Source organism: Anas acuta, chromosome 3, assembly GCF_963932015.1.
Source record: "Anas acuta chromosome 3, bAnaAcu1.1, whole genome shotgun sequence".
NCBI lineage: Eukaryota > Metazoa > Chordata > Aves > Anseriformes > Anatidae > Anas > Anas acuta.
In genome coordinates this window covers 11,918,032-11,934,789 of record NC_088981.1, presented here as the reverse complement: position 1 = coordinate 11,934,789, position 16,758 = coordinate 11,918,032, and the positions used below count along the sequence as shown (strand labels likewise).

Sequence of the window (16,758 nt, the reverse complement as noted above, 5' to 3'; positions counted from 1 at the left end):
ATCCTTTAGGAATAATTTGAAAACAATGCAGGGTGATGTACACTTCAGACTTGCAACTCATACCAGGAGCAGTCTTTGCTATTGAAATACTCAAAGAGACATTACATCTCAGAACAGTCATTTAATCAAATTGAGCACTTAGAATACTACTCAAATATTTATCTAGAAAAAAAATGAATGCTATTTTACACAGCTGATGTTGTAGCATAGGCACTAAAAAATCCCCTGCTGCCTGCAGATTGCTATCATTTCAAAATGTCTTTAAGTACAAGTGGAGACTAAACACACTGAGTTTTATAGGAACTTCAAAACAACTTTATTTTTCATGAAGAACTATTTTTTTTCTCTCGTAAGAAGTCCATCTATTTTTGCCAGATCTCCAAGTGAAACTGTTGCAGAACCTCTCTGGGCAGGTTTTGCCTAAGAGTAAAAAAAAAACAATAGAAAAAAATCAGTGCTTTTTTTAAACAAAAAAAAGTTATTTCACAAAAACCCTTTAAAATACCAGCCATTTCAAAATGTACCTTCAAAGAGAAAATTGTTTGGCTTCACATTACCTGTGATTCATGGAATTTCCAGCCAATCATGTAGAAGATCTGAAATGTTGCAGGTACTGTGCCATCGCTATTTCCATACATTTCTGCCAGGACAGGAAGGGAGAAAGTGGGAAGGTGTACAGAACATCAGTTTTAAGAAACAATCAGTTCCCAAAACATCAGAACCAAGTGTGACTTATTCATCACAGTGACCCTCAGTGAAAGATTTGGGACAATAAAAATATCCCTTACTGGTGTATCAATATAGTTCAGATCCTGTCATTATAATTAAGGTTAAAAATACCTGTACTAAAATAGTATTTTTTTTCTATTCCAAAATGGTTTTATTTTACATAGAGGTCGGAGAAAAGACATGGAAAATACATTCTTAAAGTCATTTCAGGTGAACTCACCTATTAAATACTTACCTCGGTATATTGCTGCAGCTGCCAGCATCGTATCCCTGTGAAGCAGAGGTTTTCTGTTCCAAGAGCAATTACTCTCTCCCATACCTAAAAATATGTTTCAGCTTTAAGGAAAAGAAGATACAGCATATATCATGAGTTAAGTGTCATGCACTAATGGCAGGTTTTTATTACACCAGAGTAAGTACAGAATCCTCTGAATCTCACTGTAAGAGTACAACCTACAGCAGCGAAGTTTCTTACCTGTACAGATCCAAGCCTCTTAATGCCCATGCTTTGCAATTTACTGTTTGTATTGCTAGGAATGATTTCAGATTATTACCTTCCAGCCAGAGTGTTCAACATTTAGATTTTCTAATAATTTTTTTTTTACCCACCAAGTACAAAGTGTTTGTTCAGACACAACTCGTATTTTTATCATCAAAACTAAATACCCCCAGAAGATTTTTAGTAAGAAAAAATCATAAACCTAATCTTAGATAATTTTCCTTAATCACTTACTGTATCTGAATGCTTCTGCAGGGAATTAAAGTTCTATTTTCATTAAGGTATTGACTCTACACAACAGCAGATGACCTGAAATAAGAAGATGCCCTGAATTGCTCCATAAGTAACTACTGACTGCATACCAACAACTACTTTGCAATTCACGACAAATGAACACCAACTCAATTGTTAAGCACCACTTTTTTTGCGTGTGTTTTCCTCATACTCTAGCGTGAGGGTCTGTTCTCACTCCAAAACGGTGTCCTGAACATCCTGTTACTTAGGCAGGCTCACAGGGAAAAAAAAAAAAGACATTAAAAGTCATTATGTTGGATATATGCTTCTGTCTTCCTCTCAGGGCTTTCCAGCAGTTTACACTGAGGAGGCTTACAAAGACCAAGAGAAAAAGAGCAACAGAAAATTTACAGAAGGCCACAAGTACAAATTTTTGACTTTTGCTTCCCAAAAAAAGTCTACTGATGGGCTTACGTTTCTGACTCACTAGGTATCAGGAAAAAAAAGTAATGCTTTCACTATTACAGTACATTTTATTTGAAGTTAAAAAACATGCTGAAACTCTTGTGCATTGGTATTGCTGATACAGAAAATGTTTATATTTCCAAAGTATATACTTGCCTTGCAAGTCTTCCATTATCTCAAACAACCCTGGGTAGTTTACTTGAATTTCATCAGTATCCTGAAATAATTCAGAATCTTAATTGTAGAGCATATCAACTTAAAAACAAAGCACTATGTCAACTTTCTGTTCAAACAGAACCATGTATGTCTCAGAAAAATATACTCCCTCAACACTGATGAAGAACTTTGTCTAGTAGCTCAAATGTAATCAAGTTTTAATTGAAGTGCCGTTATTTTCTTCTTTTTAGAAGAAACAGCAAGAGTATTTTTTCAAGTAGGTCTAACATTCTGTGACACATCTCTCTACAACGACCATGCAAATTCTACTGGGCCACTAGCCAAAGATACTCTTCCGTGGGTTTTAAAAATCACAGTACAGCCAAGAACAGATTTAGTTCAGGCTATTTCAGAAACTTACTTAGCAAAGTGCACTACATGCAGAAATAAGGAAGTACCACATTAGTAATGTACTCTTGGAAGTAGCATTTCTCATACACCAGTTCTGATGTTCCACGTTGTTCTGATTTTTATTTATTTTTTTAATAATTACCACAGTCAGAGTGTTAAAGCCAGTTCTTGACAGGAGATGTCCTAAATCTGATACAGCAGTGAACGGTGATACATGAGGAGAAAAACCCCCTTCTCTCTCTAATTCTGCTAGCTGCAAAGAGCAGCGAAGCTCATAGAGAGTGTCTCCCCCAAACATCGAACCGATAAATACTCCATCTGGCTTAAGAACTTGGTGAATCTACAACAGAAGAAAAATTATATTATTTCTTTTATTTTTATTAATATTGCGCAACTAAGACATTCTTAGCTTTTTTTTTTTTTTAAATGAACTTAGAAGTAATCATTGTAGTATCTTTAACAGATTTTTATTATTGACTATTCCACTAGGCAAGATGCACCACCAAAGCTTTTGGTAACACTGCAAGATATATGATCTGTTCTCAGAAGAGACTATTTGTTCTTAAGAAAGAGAATCACTGGAAATTACATTCACAACTAGGAAACACAAAATACACTATTTCAGATTTTCAATTTTTCAAATTTCCAGATAAAATAATGTATTTCTTTCCAAGCTTGGTTTATTATTTATTTAAAACAAATACTGTGTGCATTATAATTCTTATTTTTACTATTCCATAATAGGGTACTCCTATTTGTATGAACATGTGATAGGATATGGTATGTTTGAAATAAAGGAAAAAACGCCAAACTGGAAAAGATGTTCTTCACTCCTGTGCCAAAGCCAGGAGATTTAAAAAAAAAAATAAAAAATTCATCTGCAAAAAGGAGCTTAGGTAACCCCCAAATCAGAGTTTTTTCAACAACGTTTGTGGTTTTTCCTACAAATATTTGCTTCACATAAGAATCAGAAAGCTTTTATCTGGTTAAAGTTGTAATTCAAAAAGATAGCTGAGGCAAATATTGAACACAAATTCCATAAACCAGGTTTGGACTAGTTTTATTTAGAAAACATTTAGAAAGCTATTAAGTGCGACTGACAGTGAAATCAGTAACACTGACTTAGTTTACATTAGTTACCATGATCTCAGCTGTTAAAACTATAAAATATTATACAAATGTGTTGTTTTGTAGTTATTTGTCCTAAATTGCTTTGAGACAATAAATTAATAGAAGTATCAACTGGTACTCCTCAAACTGCCAGAAATACTGCAAAAAATACCCAACTAATGAGCTATTCATGTGCCTATTTTTTTTAAAGAACAAGAAATATATAGAGCTCTGAATGGAAGTAACGGTAAGTGTTGTTTTTCATTTGAAAATAGTTGCACTAAAAACCAGTTTCTTACCTCTCTAAAAGCCTTAGGAAGGTCATTCACCCAGTGTAAACTGAAATACCAGAAAGATTTGCAGAATAAATAAAGTTTGGGGAAAGGCAAAAGAACGTATATGCTAAGTATGTTTCAAAAGTCAAATCAACAAACAAGTTTTTAAGCTGCAGAAGTTTGGAAACACTGGCTAAAAATGTAGAGAAAAATCAAAAAAGGAGAAGGTATGTGTGCCTTGAGGGAAATAAATGTTAAGAACCATCAGGCCACCACGTTTTCATACTGTATGGTCACATTGACCATGCAAACACATTTCATACAGCACGACTTACATCTTTATCTAAAAAAAAAAAAAAAGTGTCAATAAACGATTAACACATACCTCAAGCTGCTAACAACAAGATCAAATGTATCTTCTTTGAAAGGAAGGAATTCCTCATCAGCTACAACGTTGATCGTAGGTACTTCAGATTCTACAGCATTTTTCTAATGTTGGGTTATAATAAAAACATCATCAGAAATGTATTCCTTCTGCTTTTCGGCATTATGGAATTAAATACATTAACACTCAGAAAGCCACTTACAAAAACATTCTCTGCCATATCAACTTGAACAAGTTTTTCAACAATTTCCTGAAATAAAATAAGAAACTATGTCATCCATTTGAGTTGTTTTATAAATTGACAATAGTTATTTTTGAACACTTGCATGTATAAGAAATTTCTAACAATTAAACTTTTCATAAAGTTGAAGGTATTTTTCTCCCCTAGCACGATACTTACTGATTGCTGCATGGGAGAATAGTCAAGGTAGAAGTAATAACAACCTTGAGGTTCAGTCAGATATAAACCACGAAACAGCAGACAATGAGGTACATTTACACATTCCATGGTTTATGAAGGATAAACTGTTCTCCATTTACAAATCTCCATACTGATAGTTCTTGTTCAAAGTCAAGTGTGTGCAACAAAGACCAACCGAAAAATATGCATCTCCCAACTGAGGACTGAAGGTTAACTACTCCACAACAGTAGCTTCCCTTGCACTATTATTTGTCTAATCTTCAAATCTAGAGTGCAAGTCTTATGAGGAGAGGCTGAGGGAGCTGGGGGTGTTTAGCCTGAAGAGAAGGAGGCTCAGGGGAAGCCTTATTGTACTTCACAGTTACCTTAAAGGTGTTTGCAACGGGGTGGGGATTGGGCTCTTCTTCCAAGCATCAAGTAAGGTGAGGGGAAACGGCCTCAAGTTGCGCCGGGGGAGGAGTGGGTTAGATAGTAGGAGAAATTTCCTTACTGAAGGGGTTGTGTGGGATTGGAACAGGCTACCTAGGGAAGCGGTCAAGCCACCATCCCTGGAGGTCTTCAAGAAATGTGTAGATGTGGAGCTCAGTAGTATAGTTTAATGGTGGACTTGTCAGTACTAGGTTAAAACATAGAATATCCCAAGTTGGAAGGGTCCCATAAGGATTATCGAGTCCAACTCCTGGTACCACATAGGTCTACCCGAAAGATTAGACCATGTGGCTAAGTGCACAGTCCAATCCCTTCTTAAATTCAGGCAGGTTTGGTGCCGTGACTGCTTCCCTGGGGAGCCTGTTCCAGTGTGCAACCACCCTCTCGGGGAAGAGCCTCTTCCTGATGTCCAACCTAAACTTCCCCTGCCTCAGCTTGACACCGTTTCCTCGGGTCCCAACTGGTGATTACAGAGAACAGGTCACCTGCCTCTCCCTGCCCCTCGTGAGGAAGCTGTAGACTGCGATGAGGTCCCCCCTCAGCCTCCTCTTCTCCAGGCTGAACAGGCCCAGTGCCCTCAGCCGCTCCTCACACGGCTTCCCCTCTGGGCCCTTCACCATCCTGGTCGCCCTCCTCTGGACAATCACCTCCCTTGACCTACTAGCGATGCCGTGCTTGATGCACCCCAGGACACGGTTGGCCCTCCTGGCTGACAGGGCACACTGCTGGCTCATACTCAACTTGCTGTCAACCACGACCCCCAGATCCCTCTCTTCTAGGCTGCTCTCCCCTGTTTCATTGCCCAGTCTGTATGTATGGCCAGGGCTGCCCCGTCCCAGGTGCAGGACCCGGCACTTGCTCTTGTTAAATTTCATGTGGTTGGTGATCGCCCAGCTATCCGATCTGCCCAGATCTCTCTGCAGGAGAGGCTGCACTAGTTGATTTCAGAGGGCTTTTCCAACCTGGATGCCTCTATGATGAAGAGTCTGTCAAAGACACACGTTTGGACTGTAGATACATGTACAAGGTAATAAATAAAGGAATTTCCTCGTTAGCATTCAGAGGGTTATTTTATCTTACAATAGCGCCCTAATAGAAAACAGACGGGTGAACACGCGCTTATTTTAGACATTTTGAAGCAAGACACGCCAGTACCTTGGTTAAATGCTGCGCTATGTAACCTCTCCCAGAGCCCAGGTCCAAGGCGAGAGGGAAGGTCCTGGGGGACAGGCGGGACACGCTTTAACGCCGCGCTCCCCCCAGCCCCGCTCCGAGCACGCCCCCAGCCGCCGGGCAGCGAGACCCACCTGGGGATGTCCAGCAGCCTGTCGGCCACCCTGCCGCCGACCTGTGGGGACAGCCGGCTGTGGGTCAGCGCCGCCGGGGGCACGGTGCCACCATCCCCATCCCCGTCCCTATCCCCATCCCCACCCCACCTCCTCCCGCAGGTACTCGCACTGCGCCCGCTGCGCCTGCACCGCCGCCCAGTTCTTCTGCTTCCGCTTCAGCCGCCGATCGAAGGGGCTCAGCACGCCCGGAGGGGGAGAGGAGGAGGAGGAGGAGGAGGAGGAGGAGGCAGCAGCGGCGGCCGGCGGCGCCCACAGCCGGCGGCACCCCCCGCCCCACCTGACAGCCCCCGACCGCCACAGCGAGCCCGCCGCCGCCGCCATGATGCGCGCCGCGCACCCGCCTTCTCCTCCCCCGCCCCGCCCCTCCCCGAGCATGCGCCCCGCCGCCATTTTGCGCCATTGGCTGCGAGCGGGCTGAGCCGCCGCGGCCGCCGTAGCCGTGGGGGCAGCGAGGGGTGCGCTGAGGTGAGGTGCTGCCGGCCGGTGCGGGCCGTTTAACGGCTGTAACTGGTCCTCTCTGGGTTTTAACGGTCGTTACCGAGCGGTGGGCGTGGGGTAGCAGTAGGGTCTGTTGTCCGGGGGGCGGTCTGAGCTCGCTGTGGGTCCCTCTCACACCGCCGCGTCCAGGGCTTGAGAGCGCATGGCTTAGGGAAGCGTTTTAGGTCGAGGTTGCAAACTTGACTTTATTCTTTATCTTTTTGCGGCTGTGCATCTACAATTATACTTTTTCTTTCACATTCCAGTTATCCAAGCCTTGATTGACGTCCAAAATGGCATCCCAAAAAGAAATCCTGAGCGATGAGCGGTTCAGCCGTGTCACCAGGGATCCCAGGTTCTGGGAGATGCCAGAAAAAGATCGCAAAATCAAGATCGACAAGCGCTTCCGATCGATGTTCCACGACAAGAGGTTCAAGCTCAAGTGTGCTGTGGATAAAAGAGGGCGCCCTATTAACTATACCTCTGTGGAGAACCTGAAGAAGTTTTATGCCCTATCAGAGTCTGACTCTGAACTTTCAGAAGGTGATAGTGAAGTATGCACAGAGAAGAAAAAAAAGAAGAAAAAAGCTAAGCCGAAAGAAGTAGATTGTGTAAAACCACTTGCTGATGGTCACCCTAGGAAAGAGAGTAAGCTAAGCAAACAAGGGGCTGACCAAACGGGTGAAGTAGTGTCAAAACTGAATGATCAAAGTGAGGGGCAGAAAGTTGCATCGAGGACCAAGTTGAAAAAGGACTCTAAGAAAAGTGTAATGGAAATTGATGGGTGTCAGGGAAACAAGGACCTCTCGCCCCCCGGGGAAAACAAGCGAAGAAATGAATCAGGGGGAAGATTGGTTTCGGTTCAAAACAAGCAAAAGCCTTTGCAGTCAAGTAGTGCTAAATCAGATAAAGCTCCTAGGAAGGATCATTCCCTAGGAGGAAAAACAAAAGAATCAGGTAAGTTGTTAAAGCAACGGGTAAATTCACCTATATTTATGTGTGTGTTGTTGCAGTTGTTTTATCCATATAATATTTTTTTCCCCACAATATCAGCCATAAAATAATTGACTCAGGTTGCTGAAGAATCAGAGTGTCCTTCTGTAACATCGTGGACAATGTTGTCTTTTCCTTTGATGGAGCTGAAATAGTTTGTTAGGATAGTTAGAAAAGTAAAGTGTATAGTTGTGTGTACATTCGTGTATTTGCCAAAATGAACGTTGAATATAAGGTCTGATGCCATGAGAACTTAATATCAGCAGTTAAGTGAAAGCATAAGAAGAGCAGCATAAGCCCTGAGTAGAAGAGGGAATTAGAGAGAACAGGTGACTTGAACAACTGTTTATACTATCTCTGTGCGTATAGCCTGCATTATTAAAACCCAACTTTTAATCTGTTTATTCTGTATATAATTAAAATAAAATAACACTATTCTTACTAGTTTGCTAATACAGCTGTAGGACTGAAGAGCAACAAATTAGACAAACTGAAGAGGCAATACTGATGATTTGTTGTTTGTACTTCCATGATACAACTTGTTCTTGTGTTATGTACTAAAAGAGGTTTTTTAACTCCTTACTAAGTAAACCTTTGTTTTTTCCTCTTTGTAAAAGATCATATGTAGTTGAAGCATAAAAATAAGTATTGTTTATATTTTAGGGACTGTGCACAGAGACACCTATGATGAAAGTGATGTCAGTGAAAGCCAATTAGAGGAAGAAACTTCTGAGAGAGAAAACTCTGAGTGTGCAGAAACAGAAGAAGAGGAGTCAGAAGACGATGGGGAAACGGGCGAAGAAGATAGTGATTCAGAAGACGATGAAAGTGATATGGGGCCTGATCTAGCTAGAGGTATAGGGAACATTGAAACAAGCTCAGAGGATGAAGGGGATTTAGATGACCTATTTCCAAAGGAGCCTGAGATTGAGCATTCATGGGGTGAGCTGGATAAAGATGCCCCTCGTGGAGAGGAGGTAAAACTACATCTGTATGTGGAAATTTGCTATGTGATTACGTCAAAGGTGTATGTTGTTACGAGTTGATTGTGGATCCTTATCTATATAACTGTTTGTGAAAGTATTTTTCATAGTGTTTTTTCAGCATTTCTCATTACAAAATGCAAGCCATCATGAAATTGGCTGAGGATAAGAGACCTTGGGCATTCTCTCCTGTGTTCCTCTGCATCTAAGCAGAGGCTTATCTATGAAAATGTTATCTGCAAATGAAAGAACAATGGAATTGAGCTTTTTAAGAAATTCTGGAGTTTTAATAATACTGCTGATGTTGATTACTTATTTGTTTCCACTTTTCTAATTTGATTTTTTTTTTTTAATTCATGCTTGACGAAGTTAACTTACTAGACAATGAAACAGGACTTTAAAACTGAACACAATTATTGTATACAAAATCATAGTAGTGTGGTGATTTTGTAGCACTGATATTTACTGCTGTTGTGACTAACCATGTGATGATAACTCAGTCCTAAGTGCTGATGTTATAAATGCAGTCCCAATTTTGTGGTTGGTGCAGTCCAGTGCACCAGTTGCTCAGTTGCTGCTTTACCATTTGTTCACCATTTGTGTCTTTTTATCTGCTCAGTTGATTGCTGTTTCTGGCTTTTGCTAGTTTAAGAAATACTGAGCATTGGGGAAAATACTACTTTTATGTTTTCTGCAGTTTGTTGCTGACTTAATTTAATTTTATTTTTTTTTAAGGAAGTTACTAGAGGATTGTGTATTCCACAAAGCAGACGGGAATTAAACTTACAAATTTTGTCCTTTTTTTTTTTTTTCTCCCATTCAGATTACGAGCAGACTGGCAGTTTGTAACATGGATTGGGATAGGCTGAAGGCTAAGGATTTGCTGGCTTTATTTAATTCTTTTGTACCCAAAGGAGGGACTATACTTCATGTTAAGGTAAGACGTGATCGGGTCCAAAGAAGACGTGTTAAGGTAAGACGTGATTCGGGTCCAAAGAAGGGCGACGAAGCTGGTGAGGGGCCTGGAGAGCAAGTCCTATGAGGAGCGGCTGAAGGAGCTGGGCTTGTTCAGCCTAGAGAAGAGGAGGCTCAGGGGTGACCTTATTGCTCTGTATAAGTACATTAAAGGAGGCTGTAGCGAGGTGGGGGTTGGCCTGTTCTCCCATGTGCCTGGTGACAGGACGAGGGGGAATGGGCTAAAGTTACGCCAGGGGAGTTTTAGGTTAGATGTTAGGAAGAATTTCTTTACTGAAAGGGTTGTTAGGTACTGGAACGGGCTGCCCAGGGAGGTGGTGGAGTCACCATCCCTGGAAGTCTTCAAAAGACGTTTAGATGTAGAGCTTAGGGATATGGTTTAGTGGGGACTGTTAGTGTTAGGTCAGAGGTTGGACTCGATGATCTTGAGGTCTCTTCCAACCTAGAAAATTCTGTGATTCTGTGATTCTGTGATTTCTAAAAGAGGTAGTGACTTTTACTGGAAAGAGGGGGGAAAGTCTGCAAAGAGAGAGAGTTCCGTGGAAGAACCAAAAGAGAAATCAACTCCAAGTGCAATTTTGCTGAGTTCAGTGGTGAAATTCTCCAAGTCTTGTAGACTACATCTCTGTAGCTAGTTTGTTTTTCCACTAACCAATGGGGTAGATAACTCAATCTTAAAGCTGGCAGTTTCCAAGTGCTTTACAGTCACTGTTGCTATTTCAGAGGTCATCAATTTTGAGTTGTTATAAACTGGTTAAATTCTGATAGTTAAGTCCTATTTTTCCATTTTTAGTATCTGTGTCCAGCAGAAGTTTTTTGAGAAGCGTTATTACTGCAATCCTTTTTGAAATGGGCCGCATTGTCAGGGCTTCTGTTCTTCGTCTGTCTGAAAGCATTCTCATTTTTAAACCTGTTTATTCCGCAGTCTTTTCTGTAAGTTAACAGTAAGAGGGTGTTAAACTGTGGAATTGATGGCTTTATTTTTCTTCTGCTAAAACCAGTGAACTCTAAAAGGCTTGGTGAGATTGTTTTCTTAATTGGTACGTGTTATGCTGCTGCAGTTAAAATTTATTTTTCTGTTGTATTTGTAGATTTATCCTTCAGAGTTTGGAAAAGAGAGATTGAAAGAGGAAGAACAACAAGGACCTGCAGAACTATTAGATCTTCCAGAGAATACCACAGAAAAAGACGGGTATTAACTTAGTCTTCAAATGAGAGATAGAAGCCTTAATTCCTACTGTAAAGCCTGGTTAGCTGCTTTTTGCAGAGTTTCATTTGTGGGAGTTTCCTGTGGACAAATTTATTTTATACCTTTTTTTGAGAGAGATTTTAGAACTGACTCTTGTTCGCTGTCAGTGCGTTGAATAGAAGCATTATGATAAAACTTGAGAAAATTTTCATATGGATAAGTGACTTGAAATTTTTTATTGCGTAGCTTGTTGCAGTAATAAATGGAATGAATGTGTGGAGAGCTTAAGATGTTTTACTCAGCAAATTGCCTTTCATACAACAAACTCCATTTGTTTACTGTCAAAACTTTTATCTGCGTAACCAACAGGGACCATAACTTAGCCCAAGAATTCCCAGGTTGAGACTTCCTGCATGCCACCTGCAGCGGCCATGGCTTACTAGGCTGAGCTCATCAGGCCTACCGTTGTCCAGGCTTCTTCAGGCATGTCTCTTTTTGTTTTGTTCCGCTCCTCTCTTGTTCTGCTTGAAAGTCTTGTCTGTATGGAACTGGAGAGGTTTTGGTTTAATATTTTTCCAGATTTTCCAGATGTTTGGCAACCTGTGTGGAGCCCGTTTTGTATAATATATCCCACTGGACTGCCCTATATTTGGAAAATTTGGATGCTTCTAAAACAGTGTAAATTTCTTTGCGGAAAGTCTCTGGTGCATCAGGGAATTGTATAATGAACTTAAAGCGTGTGCTGAAGTCAGCTTCACCCTGTGCTTCAAGGTGCACCGTAAAGTATTGGGTTTACTGCTCAGTGGGCTCCAGATGCTCAAATATAATGAATGGAAATCCAGATATCTCAGACACGTCTGTGATACCTCTGCACAAACCCTTTACAGTCACAGGCCAGGACCTCAGCCCTGTGATCTGTCTCCATTTTTCCACCAATTCATCTACTTGCAAGCTTCTCTTTTACTCATTTTAACTTTCGATTCATCTTCTGTGATGACAGCACCACCTGTGCTACCAAAGTTAGTATCCTGATTCCTGTTCTCAACCATATCACTTTCTTATTCATTACTCCAATATTGTCTCTCTCAAGCATGAGGATCTGAAATCCTGTCCTCTTACAGTCTTGTGGTTTTAGTTAATGTTCTTAACATGTAACTTTACTTCTGTATGAAAATGGTTTTCATCAGCCTTGCAAGGAGCCAGGATTTCAGGTGCCAGCTCAGCTAAATAAGTGCAGACACCTGGACAGGAAAGATTAAATGGTACTACTTGGGGCATGCAAAGATGCTACCCTGTGTGTCCTGTGCAGAGACGCTAACCTCATGATGCCTGTAGGAGGCAGAGCTGGATAGATTTGCTGCTGCATAAGGTCTTCAAGTGATTTGAATGCTGCTAGTAATTTAGAAGTCGGGAATTTCACGACTCTAGTCCTAGCATGTTAGCTCATCTTGTGGAAAATACCATTATAAAAGCACTGAGTGAAACACCACCTCCTTTAATCAAACTATGAATTATTTTTTTGAGTAAAGCTGAATGGGTGTTTATAAAACTTCAAACTAACATATAATCTTAATAAAAGATGAGGAGTGTGTTTGAATGGTGTATGTGTTTAAGTTGATTATGTTGTTTCTTACTTTTGCAGGCTTTGCAGGGAAAAATTAAGGGAGTATCAGTTTAAACGACTGAAGTACTTCTATGCAGTTGTAGAATGTGACTCTCCAGAAACAGCCAACAAAATTTACGAGGAATGCGATGGGTTGGAATTTGAAAGTAGCTGCTCTTTTATTGACCTGAGGTAAATTCAGTGCTGACTGTCTTACCTATGTATCCTGGGTGGGGAGGGGGGTCAATAAATTTAAAACCAATTTTAAATAATCTCAACTAAACAATATTGTCATTGTAACCAAAATGAGATTTATTTTTTTTAAATTAGGCAATCGATACATTGTTAAGGTGTGGAATTCTTTTTGTTTGTTTGTTTTCCCTTTAGCTGGAAAGTTTCATTTAAAAAAAAAAAGATGATTTTTTTTTTTTTTGAAAATTGCAAGTTTGAGAGGAGCTCTGAATAGAGAGATTATTCTTGGGTAAAATGTTCTGTTTTCATCTTCAACCTTTTGGTAACATTCAAGTTGTTGAGAAAACGGGACAACATACAGCTGCTCTCGTGCTTTTTCAGGGTTGCTTACAACAGGGCAAGAATGTTGTCCTGAAGCTGCAATAGATTACTATGCTAGTTCCTGTGAATAAGCTGGAAGCTCTAATATTTCAAAAGTCACGTTTGGGAAGAAGAATTTTAAGTTCTAGTGGTGCTTTATTGTTAGTATTTCCTTTTGTTACCAAAAAGTCTTCTGGTCTGAGCAGAAGTGAGGTTACTAAATCATGGTAAGTTTGGACAGAAGCTGGCTTTGTCTGCTGGAACCCACATTAATGGGCACCCTTGGAAATTGGTGAAAGATAACTTTTTTGTTTTGAATCATTGTCTAGAAGAGTTTAATTCATTATCCTTTGAATCATTCTGGAGGAGACCAACTCTGCCAAATAAACACGCAATTTTTCTTGCTTCTAAACACAGGAAGATAATGTTTTACAGCAGGCAGCTGTATGAAATTCTCCAATGCTTTTCCTAATCTTCCACTTTATTAAATTTTAGTGTTGAATAGTATTCATCATATTACATTTGTAGTGATTAAAAATAAAAACTCAATTTCATATGTAGTGCACAAAGGTTTTTATTTAATCTAACTTCCGCTGGATACCAGACCTGTCTCTAAATTTTTTCCTACTAATTATAATGTTAATGATGTACCAGACATCCTTAAAATGTTTTGATTTTTTTAAATTCATCTGATTTAAAATTGTATTTTACTTTTTTCTTCCTCATTTTTAATATTAGAAAGCTTCCTATAAAGCAAATACTTAAAACATAATTCCTTGAAAACTAAAAATCACCCCCAAAACAAACAAACAAAATACCACCCCAACTTTGCCTACTACCAAACTGCAAGTTGTTCAGTTTACTTCCCCAGCATGGTGGTGGTAAAGACTGAAAATCCGTGGAATAGCTGTGCAAAAGCCAGACAGTTAATGTGTGTGTGTGGTATTTGTGTATTGCTTTGGTTTCCTTCTCAGGCTTACTGGCTATATTTTAGCAAATTATTTTGTGCTGACGTACCATATTTGTGAAAAGCTTAAGACTGCTTGTACTATGAAATTTCCCAGTATATTTGAATAATAACCTGCTTTATCTGCCTGTAAGATTTATTCCAGATGATGTTACATTTGATGATAAGCCAAAAGATGTAGCCTCAGAAGTGAATGTATCTGTATATAAGCCAAAGTACTTCACATCTGCTGCTATGGGAACATCAAAGGTATCTTTACAATGCTTTCATAATGTTTTTCTAATTTGTTTAGTTTTATTGTCAGATTTTAAATTATATGTAAGTGGTAGGGAAGAGCTTCCTGCTTGTCTTAAGCATTTCAAAATAGAGACATCCAGCATGTTACAAGATGCAGGCATGTTACAGAGCTGCACGTTGTGACCCAATGTATAAGCTTTAATTTTATTGTATGAGGGGCTCGGCTTTTCTGTTAGAAATTGAATACTCCATTTTGACCTCATAATACCCCTCTTACAAGTTGCGCATGGACTAAACTTTGTTATCCACAATTAAATCTTCTAATGTGCTGAAAATGGATGTTTGGGTGTAGTTCAAGAGGCTTTTTGGTGGCAGTGTCAGGCTTAAACAGTTGCTTCCCTTCCTTGTAGCAATCCATTTCTACTGTCTTATGTGACAGCCAGAATGTTCATCTGGCCATGAAATGAACCGGATTGGAGAAGTGATTAGTTGAGAACTAAGTAATTTCTGCAGGATCATTTTTCAGTCATGTGTTTCATCTTCTTATTTGAGGGCGCAGTTGCGCAAACACTTTATTGTCCCTATTGCAATCCATGCCTGATTCCAGGAATGAGTTCGTGCTGGAGGAAGAGAGGAAAGAAGTTGGAGGCTGCTGCTTCAATACTGGTATCTGCTGCCACAAAGGAAACTTGGCTGACAGAGATCTTGGGTGGTGTGACCTGATGTTACAGAACCCTTGAATGCAATGGGAGACTTCTTTACTCTTTCATGTAGTTAAAGCTCCTTGAAACTACCATTGCTGAAGAATTTCAAAGAAGTTATAATGAAATGTATTATAATAAATTATTATTATAGGTAATTGTTCTGTAGTAACATAACTAATAGGTTTACATTTTTTAAGTAGAAGGTAGCGATTTTTTTCTTTAAAAAAACTGTCTTGACATGTTTAATGTTAGTGCTTCAGCTTCTAGAAGTGGCTTTCTTATTTTTAAGGTAGATGTAACATGGGATGAAACAGATCACGAGCGAGTAATGTCACTTAGCAGAACTTTTAAAAAAGAGGAGCTCCTTGATATGGATTTTCAAGCTTACTTGGCTTCATCTAGTGAAGAAGAGGAAGAACAGCAGCAAGGTACCTACATAAACATTGTTCACAAAGTCAGTAGCTACATTTAATTAACTCATGTTCAAAATTCTGTGTAAATTCCATAACATCAGAAAATGCTTTGAATGTCTCCTTTTACAGGGACTCATTATACTCTGTACTACTTATACTCTTTATAGAGAAGGTGTGGTCAAGTTCTACTCTAAAAATAACCTATCTTTGCTCCAGACCTAAACATATCTGAAAATGGTGTATACTTACTTTTCTGTATATGTGACCTAAAGGTAGAGGGACCTGGGCGGTGAGCACATTTGTATCTTTGATTCACGCATTTCAATTAGGAGATAAATGGATTGATGATAGAATGCTGACAGATAATGCAAAACTTGAAAAATTCTGTAAGTCTTTGAGTTAGGCCTGATAACACGGCAGCTGTAGAGTTCCTCTGATTTACTGGGACTTGACATTCCTTTTTCCTTGCCCCTTTATTTCTTCTTGTTCTTTGTTTTTCTGTTTTGTTTTTGTTTTTATTTGAGTTAAATAGTGACTGCAAAAACAAACTTCTCCAGCGTTTTCTGTCCATAGTAAGAAAACACATGTTCAAATTTCTAAAATTTCTCTTAAAGCCACAGCTGAAATTCATTATACAGACCTGATTCTGATTTTCCAAATAAATAACATCACCATTATGACCTCAAAATGGCCAAATTCTTTGTTGAAGACAAAGGAAACACTTTTTGCAATGGAATTTGTGAAGTATATTAGCTGATTTAGGAGTTACAGATTATTCAGAGCATTGATAAATGAGACAGTTTGATACTCATATTTAAACCTTGCTTTCAAAGAGCTTCCTGTTTCTCACTTGTCATGCAAAATATCTTTACCTAGTGTAATTAATGTTTAATTAAGTCAAATATAATGGTTATAAATGGAGTTTTTCAAATAGAAACATCATAGTTCATCTTCTTTTTTGCTAATATTGATAATACTGTTAAAGAGAAGAGACTTTTCATTGTACATTTGACTGACTTTTCTAGAGACTGGTAGCTATCAGGTTCATTCAGTTCTGAATAAAAATAAACTTTTTTTCTGTAGAGTTTGAGTAACACTGACTTAATTATTAAAACAAACAAACAAAAAAACATCCAATGGTGAGCGATCAGGAGTTTCCCTAATGATTTAGTCTCGAAGTGGCTGTTTTATGATTAGTAGCT

The 16,758-nt window shown here is 39.3% G+C and overlaps 2 protein-coding genes across 7 annotated transcripts in view; one reads left to right on the top strand and one right to left on the bottom strand.

The window, feature by feature from the left end:
- Positions 1-292: 292 nt before the first annotated feature.
- Positions 293-6,868, bottom strand: NDUFAF5 (NADH:ubiquinone oxidoreductase complex assembly factor 5). 5 transcript variants are annotated; one of them, XM_068675714.1, is made up of 11 exons: positions 6,551-6,868; positions 6,422-6,462; positions 6,270-6,333; positions 4,467-4,514; positions 4,265-4,368; positions 3,904-3,943; positions 2,637-2,834; positions 2,084-2,144; positions 965-1,048; positions 558-640; positions 293-420 (listed from the first exon to the last, which is right to left on the bottom strand). In XM_068675714.1, the coding sequence occupies exons 1-11, from the start codon at positions 6,851-6,853 to the stop codon at positions 334-336; spliced, it is 1,113 nt and encodes a 370-aa protein (XP_068531815.1). In that variant the 5' UTR covers positions 6,854-6,868; the 3' UTR covers positions 293-333. The 5 variants fall into 5 exon arrangements, 3 of the variants coding, with proteins under 3 accessions (XP_068531815.1, XP_068531817.1, XP_068531816.1); XR_011094485.1 differs by lacking the exon at positions 293-420 and adding an exon at positions 1,463-1,537 and having other exon boundaries at positions 584-640; XR_011094484.1 differs by lacking the exon at positions 293-420 and having other exon boundaries at positions 592-640; positions 965-1,537.
- Positions 6,821-16,758, top strand: part of ESF1 (ESF1 nucleolar pre-rRNA processing protein homolog) — a 30,823-nt gene continuing 20,885 nt past the window's right edge. Inside the window, exons 1-8 of one of the 2 annotated variants that reach the window (XM_068675712.1) lie at positions 6,821-6,928; positions 7,207-7,897; positions 8,597-8,910; positions 9,740-9,853; positions 10,983-11,083; positions 12,723-12,875; positions 14,337-14,451; positions 15,433-15,571. In XM_068675712.1, coding sequence (XP_068531813.1) covers positions 7,234-7,897; positions 8,597-8,910; positions 9,740-9,853; positions 10,983-11,083; positions 12,723-12,875; positions 14,337-14,451; positions 15,433-15,571 — 1,600 coding nt within the window. In that variant the 5' untranslated portion in view covers positions 6,821-6,928; positions 7,207-7,233. Of the gene's footprint in view, positions 6,929-6,982; positions 7,008-7,206; positions 7,898-8,596; positions 8,911-9,739; positions 9,854-10,982; positions 11,084-12,722; positions 12,876-14,336; positions 14,452-15,432; positions 15,572-16,758 lie in introns of those variants that run through there. The other variant, XM_068675713.1, reaches the window with a different exon arrangement.

Bases quoted from the DNA above. Each gene is read 5' to 3' on its own strand.
- NDUFAF5 (XM_068675714.1), bottom strand. From the start codon at position 6,853: ATGGCGGCGGGGCGCATGCTCGGGGAGGGGCGGGGCGGGGGAGGAGAA. The intron at 3,944-4,264 runs GTATGTGTTAAT...CTGGTATTTCAG, and splicing joins CTTGTTGTTAGCAGCTTGAG to TTTACACTGGGTGAATGACC. The intron at 641-964 runs GTAAGTATTTAA...CTGTCCTGGCAG, and splicing joins AGCTGCAGCAATATACCGAG to AAATGTATGGAAATAGCGAT.